Here is a 6,951-nt window from a genome sequence, read left to right on the forward strand (position 1 = left end):
AATATACATCATGCCAACAATATAGATCCATTAAAAAAATGTGAAAGCATCTAAACTCCGAATTTTTATAATCAGTGATTTAAAAAAAAAATCGAGTCGAAGTCCATTAAAATAATACAAAATGATTTCCCGAAAAAAAGAAGAAGATAAAAACGGATTTTTTATAACCGAAATACTGTATAGATTTAATCGTTTGCAAATACTCCTTTAAAAGATTCGGACCGGATTATTCGGATCACTGATATGCTAACCGGTAATTAGATCCATTTTCAAACATTTGTTGAGATCTATAATGGCCCAAATACGAGCCCAAATATTGTCAACGAAGGCCCATGTCAGAGAAATAACCAGGACCCAGATCAAATATAATTGAAGCAGAAAATGACACGTGTCTAAAGAATGATGAAGCACGACAAATATGTTCTGCTCCCGCCACTTCAATAAAATTGAAACAAATCCCTCCTTCAATATGTGAATTCCCAATTTTAACCTTTCCTTCCCAACTAATTCCCATCTTCATACACCCCCACCTTCTTCCCCGAGAAGCTATTCGATTTCCGTAGTAGTTTCTGAATCCACTTGCACCCAAAGCAGTTTCTTTCGCAGCAATTTTTCGCTAATTTCGGTTCTTATAGTGATTTGGACCTGCAGTGCTTCTGCTACACCGGATACGTTTGCCAGAATGCCGGAAAGTAGGCAGATTTTAGCGTATGAGGAACCTGCAAAACCCTTTGCGGGAGCTCGTTTTGTTCTTTTCGGATTCAACTTTGATGGAAAAGAAAAGGTATGTATTGGGTGGAATTTCTAGTTGTCGTTGATGGTGTTTTGTCATCAATTCGGCTGCTGAAATTGAAATACCATGTTCTTACTTCTATTCTTGATTTGTTTAGATTCTGTCAAGGCTTTTTGAAGGCGGGGGAATGGATGCTGTAACTTATGGTCCGGATTGCACTCACGTGATTGTTGATAAGCTTGTTTATGTGAGTATATAATGTAACGATTCAAACAGAAATGCTCTTATTCAACGTTGAATTGATTGTTGTGCTGTGTCTGTACGTATGCTCAGTTGTTTGTTTGGCTTCAAGCCTTTAAGTTCGCAATTGTTGATGTCAGGATGATCCCGTGTGTGTTACTGCACGAAGGGATGGAAAGACACTGGTGACTGGCTTATGGGTTGAGCACAGTCTTGATGTGGGAGTGCCTGTTGATCCTGCTTCCGTAAGCTTTTCCATGCTCCAATGACTTCTTTTTGTTCCTAATGGAAAGTCATTTACGATGGCAAGTTAAACAAGTATTTCTAGCTCTTTTTAGTATGGCCTTGCAGGGTTTCAAGTATGTGAGGTTGTTTCTGTGTGTTTGAATAAAATTTCATTTTCCATTGAAAATGTGTCAATTTCTTATGCACATGTCAACATCTACACGCTTTAAGATTTTAATTGTTTGTCTCGCCTTGAAACGCCATCTGGTGAGTCGCCTTGGGTTCTACGAAATGTTATGTAGCTTTCTATTCCATCAAGGCCTTGTTTCAATGAATTGATATTTGGGTCACTAGTGCATCAAATTCCCAAGGTCTGGTCCTCAAGTTTACCTCAACTATATCTTTCTTTTTCCTTTCTTTTGGAGCGTTGCCTGTGAATTTTAGCTCTTGCTCTTAATGACAAATCACTAGAGGTACCATTTTGATGCAAAAATATGGCTAAACATCTGATCTACTCCCCGTGCTTGGTTTTATTTTTCAAATTTTGTTGCTTTCCTTGTCGTGTTTTTGTATAATTCAAGGTTTCTTGCAGGTCATATATAGGCCCGTTAAAGATTTTAATGGGATTTCGGGTGCTCAACTTTTGATTGTTTGCTTGACTGGATATCAACGACAAGACCGAGATGATATAATGGTTCTGTCTACTACTCTGTCTATGCTGTATTTATTGAAACTAAACATAACAAGTTTTATTCTCAATCTGTGCAACTTTAAGAACATAGTTTCCTGTAGGATGGAAGTAGCTGAATGCATCATAACATTTCACGTTATCCCGCCATAATTTCTTTTCTTTGAACAGACCATGGTTAGCTTAATGGGTGCAAATTTTTCAAAGCCATTGGTGGCAAACAAGGTCACTCATTTGATATGTTACAAATTTGAGGGTAGGTTATTTTCTCTCCTGTTCATCCAATATGCAGAATATATGGTATGCAACACATGTTGACAGCCTTGTGTAGTCTTGTTAAATATTTTTCTCATTATCATCTTCCATGTCCTTTGGCTTGGTTTAATGTAGAGAATGAATTTTTTTTCGTTCATGAGATTTTCCAAGTCTGCCTACAAACGAAAATGATGCTTATCATAAAATTGTTCGACGCGATACTTGAACAGGAGAGAAGTATGAGCTGGCAAAGAAAATAAAGAAGATAAAGCTCGTCAATCATCGGTGGTTGGAAGACTGGTATGCGAAATTCTTAAATTAGCTCTTCTCACCATGATTGATTGATATAGTTAGCACATGCCGTAAAAACATTTCTTCACTATATCCAAACCATCTTTTATTTTTATGCTGTGTAAACTCATTTACAGTTTGAAAGCTTGGAAAATTCTTCCAGAAGTGGATTACTGTAAGAGGTGAGTTAAGCTCTTTTACAGTATGAAGGCTTGGGAAAATCTTTTGTTTTATCTAATCTGGTTCATATTAACCATGCTACAGTGGATTTGAGCTTGAAATGGAGGCTGAAGCTAAGGATTCCGAAGAAGAGACGGAAGACATGACTTCCATAGTAGATGCAGGAAGGATAAGTGCTGCCAGTCCTCAACAGACACTGTTTCAAAATAAAATTTTCCATCAATCTCCAGCGAAACAGGAAATTCTCGGAAATGATTTATATTTAACTGAACCTAGATATCGGGCAAATGCTAGCAATGCTGGTAAGGTCCAGTCAACTCCTGGAAAGGAGATCTACTTAGATTCTGTATTAGTTTTGAATGAAAATCGTCGTAGGCAACTTGATCTCTTAAGCTCTTGTACTGCCAAAAGTCCTGGAAAGACGCACTCTGAAATGCCATCAAACAGAAGTGAGGAAGAAATGGTGTCTCATGAGGTTGAAAATGTCTTAGCTTCAGCTTCTGATGGTGCCAAGAAGTCTCCTGATGCTGATGTGTCCAAATCTAGTGGCAAGAATCATTGTAAGATCACTTCAGGAAAGTCCAGCCTCCCACTAAGATCAGAAAGCATGGAAACTACTGGCGGAAATACATCTGTCTCAAATGTTGATAAACTTTGCATTGGTGGTGGTTTTAACATGGCCTTGGAGAGACACCAAGATGGAACTGATTTTAGTTGGCTAAAAACACCTATAAAGGGAACCGTGTCACACCTTGTGAACGAGCAAACTGTTACATCATCTGAGAAGACGAAAACATCTGATGTGCTTAGTCCTTCCAAGTCACCAAGGGTAAGCTGCATTTCGAAAAGATTGATGGAAAGAGAAACGGTGGAGAATGTAACTGAAGTATTGGCTTCTGGAACTTCAGTCAAGGGTTCAATGGGAAAAGGGTTGGTAGGTCCAGTTTCTCCCACAACTGATGCACGCTATCTGAGAGAAAAGGCTTCATTGTCCCCTAAAAAAGCTTTGAACATTTCTAAAACTCCTATATCAGAGGATAAAATAGAATGTGGCAAGGTTGCAACTCAACATTATCGTAAGAAAGGAAAAAAGAGGAGCTTGTCCACCAACACAGAAATAAAGGAACTATCTTTGAGCCGAACCAAGTCTTTCCATGGTGAAGATGAGATGCATCAAAGTCATGTACTAAGTGTTGAACCCTCATCATCCTAGAGCCAATTATGGGGCAGAAAAGTCAAATAGTTCGGGTGGTTTGGACTTTTTAAATGAACATACAGACCCTCAGGTAAAACCACTTAGAAATAAAATGCCAGGAAAGAAAACATTGGGTTCTAGACCAAGTTTCCATAAAGGGGCTACTCTAAAACACAAAGGTTCCATGAACCTTAAGAAAATCTCACTACAGAATGAGGACATTATCCATTCAGTTGAAGCTGCTGCTGCTCCTGTAGACACGAACATGGCTACTACATCTGAGAAGTTTGGCATGATTCCTCCAACTAATAAAGACCCCAGTCCGCCGGCACCAGTGAACAATTTTAATAAATCTGGAGAAGAAGCTACAGATGAAGATGGGCCTCTGAATGAAGAAATTAAAGACCCGGAGGGCAAACGCGAACTTGAGATTGATTCAACAAGCAACAAAGAAAAGGCTTCTGAAGTTGAATCACCAAATTCAGGAAATATTTTCCCAAGCAAAAGGCCAGGTAGTTGTAAGGCTGAAAAGCAAGCTCATTCTGAAATCATACTGTCAAAGGCAAAGGTGGCAAAATCTGGGGAAGTTGCTGACTTTGCTGGAGCTGAAAAAGGCACTCATAGTAAGAATATTGCCTCAGCTCAATTGATAGCCACTGGTGATGTTCTGGAAGAAAAGTCAAGTGGGGGTAAAAAACGTGCTCTGGGTAAAAACAAGAAAACCAAGTTGGAAGACACTAGAAAAGAAGCTATAAAGAATGGCTCCAATACTAAACAGGTTGAAACGAAAACAGTTGTAGACAACAAACCTGCAGTTCCATTGGCTGGGAAAACCAAGACAAGGCCGACCAAGAAGTTAAAAAGATCAGCTGATGCGGAAAAGGAAAACGAACCTGTCACAGACAGGGATCAAAGTCCAAACAAGAATGATACCAGAGTAGCTGAGATAGCCATGCCTGAAACACTAAAAAACCATCTGAAAAATAGCTTGAAAGTTGACAGAACCAATTGCAATTTGGTGAAAGGTAGACAGAACGTTGAGGTAAAAACTGAACCTGCATGGTTTATTTTGAGTGGGCATAAGTTACAGAGGAAGGAGTTTCAGCAGGTTATAAGGCGATTGAAAGGAAGAGTTTGTAGAGATTCTCACCATTGGTCATATCAGGCAACACATTACATTGTTCCAGATCCAATAAGAAGAACAGAAAAGTTTTTTGCTGCTGCGGCATCTGGAAGGTGTTCCCAAGTTAATTTAATCTCAAATTCTCTTAGTACTGCTCTATCATCGAATTTGTTTGCTTAAAAAATTAATTTTGCAGCTGGGTTCTGAAGACAGATTATTTAACAGCGAGCAATTTGGCTGGTAGATTGTTGTCAGAAGAGTCGTTTGAATGGCATAAAAAAGGCCTAAGTGAAGATGGTGCAATCAACTTAGAAGCTCCTCGGAAATGGCGTCTTCTGAGGGAGAAAACTGGTCATGGTGCATTTTATGGAATGCGTATTGTCATATATGGGGAATGCATCGCCCCTCCATTGGTATGTTTCTAATTTCTCTCCTTTGTTTATGCTCATTACATTTGACATTTTTTTAACGAAGTATCTTTATCTTTATTGTTTTCATATCAGGATACTTTAAAACGAGTTTTGAAGGCTGGAGATGGCACCATATTGGCCACTTCACCTCCTTACTCACGTTTTCTCCAGTCGAGGATCGATTTTGCTGTTGTCAGTCCAGGCATGCCCTGTGTCGATATGTGGGTTCAAGAGTTTCTAAGACACGAGGTACCTTGTGTCTCAGCTGATTATTTGGTAGAATACGTGTGTAAGCCCGGTTTTTCCCTTGAACGGCATGTACAATACAATACACATGCTTGGGCCAAGAAATCACTCGAAAATCTTGTAAAACATGTAGAAGAGGTTGTTGAGGATCCAAGAACACCAGAAGATCATGGCATTGATGTAGCATGCCAAGTATGTGGATCAGGGGATAGAGGAGAGGAAATGTTGATTTGTGGTGACGAGAGTGGTACTTTCGGCTGCGGTGTTGGTGCCCATATGGACTGCCTTGATCCTCCACTCGTGGAAGTCCCGGAAGAAGACTGGTTTTGCCCATCATGTTGCCAGAAAAGGGTGAGCACGGAAAGTATCAGCCAAGGCCCTAAAAAACGTAGTTCGAAAATGAAGAAGTGATCCATTTGATCCTTGATGCTAATGTCGAGTTCTACAATATGTTATTGATATATGCATGTAAATTTTTTGATAAATATTTCCTTAAAGCGCGAGTGAAACAAACATGAGCCGATAATATTTAACCTGTCTGTCACCACCTTGTGCCGATAAAAGTAATTTCCATGTTTAAATTGGTCGAGATTTCGTTGAGCCCATTAAGAGAGGTGTATAGTAAAGTAAGTGAATGTTATCTCATAGCGGGGAAATTTTCAGTCTATGTTTCAAAATATTGGGCCTATCGAATACTCAGGTGACGACTAATCGAATCGATCCACCAATAAAACTGACCCGGCTTAAGTATCTGTGCGACAAAGAAAAGGGATTTAGGTAAATTCAACCCATTATTCAGATATATTAAAGTCATATAAATTTTGGTTATTTTAGTTTATGTCGTTCATTCCTTATGCTTAGGAAAGTTTTGTGGATCTTGCTCGATTGCGCATACTCATCTTATTTGTCCTGTCCGCCCAGCTTTCACACACAAAACAAAAACTCAAAAAGAGTACCAAAATATTGGGCCCGTTTACATTGCTCTTATTTTCTTCCTACATATCGGCCCAAAAGCGGAATTTCATCTTTCTCGGGTAGTGTCTGTAAGAGGTAATTAATAAGTGATTTTAAGCAATTAAATGTTTAATAATTGTATATAGAAATTAAAAAAAACACATTAAAATGAATTCTTAAACCTACCTTAATTCATTAACAAAATTATAATTTATTTGTTGGATAAAAAGGATTGCTAAACTTCTATCAGGAGTAGGTCTCTTGTGAGACGATCTCACGAATCTTTATCTCTGAGACGGGTCAACCCTACCGATATTCACAATAAAAAATAATACTCTTAGTATAAAAAGTAATATTTTTTCATTGATTACCCAAATAAGAGATCTGTCTCACAAAATACGACCCGTGAGA

The 6,951-nt window shown here is 38.7% G+C and overlaps 1 protein-coding gene across 1 annotated transcript; it reads left to right on the forward strand.

Moving 5' to 3' along the window:
- The first annotated feature begins 490 nt into the window (after nt 1–490).
- LOC142523928 (BRCT domain-containing protein At4g02110-like) lies at nt 491–6,224 on the forward strand. Its single transcript, XM_075627664.1, is given in 11 exon segments — nt 491–784; nt 891–980; nt 1,114–1,218; nt 1,791–1,892; nt 2,058–2,142; nt 2,372–2,441; nt 2,570–2,614; nt 2,697–3,804; nt 3,806–5,043; nt 5,127–5,343; nt 5,434–6,224. Coding segments are annotated over 11 exon segments (3,726 nt in total). The 5' UTR covers nt 491–682; the 3' UTR covers nt 5,998–6,224.
- Nucleotides 6,225–6,951: the final 727 nt, after the last annotated feature.

The sequence above is a fragment of the Primulina tabacum genome, chromosome 2 (assembly GCF_025594145.1).
Source record: "Primulina tabacum isolate GXHZ01 chromosome 2, ASM2559414v2, whole genome shotgun sequence".
NCBI classification, from domain to species: Eukaryota; Viridiplantae; Streptophyta; class Magnoliopsida; order Lamiales; family Gesneriaceae; genus Primulina; species Primulina tabacum.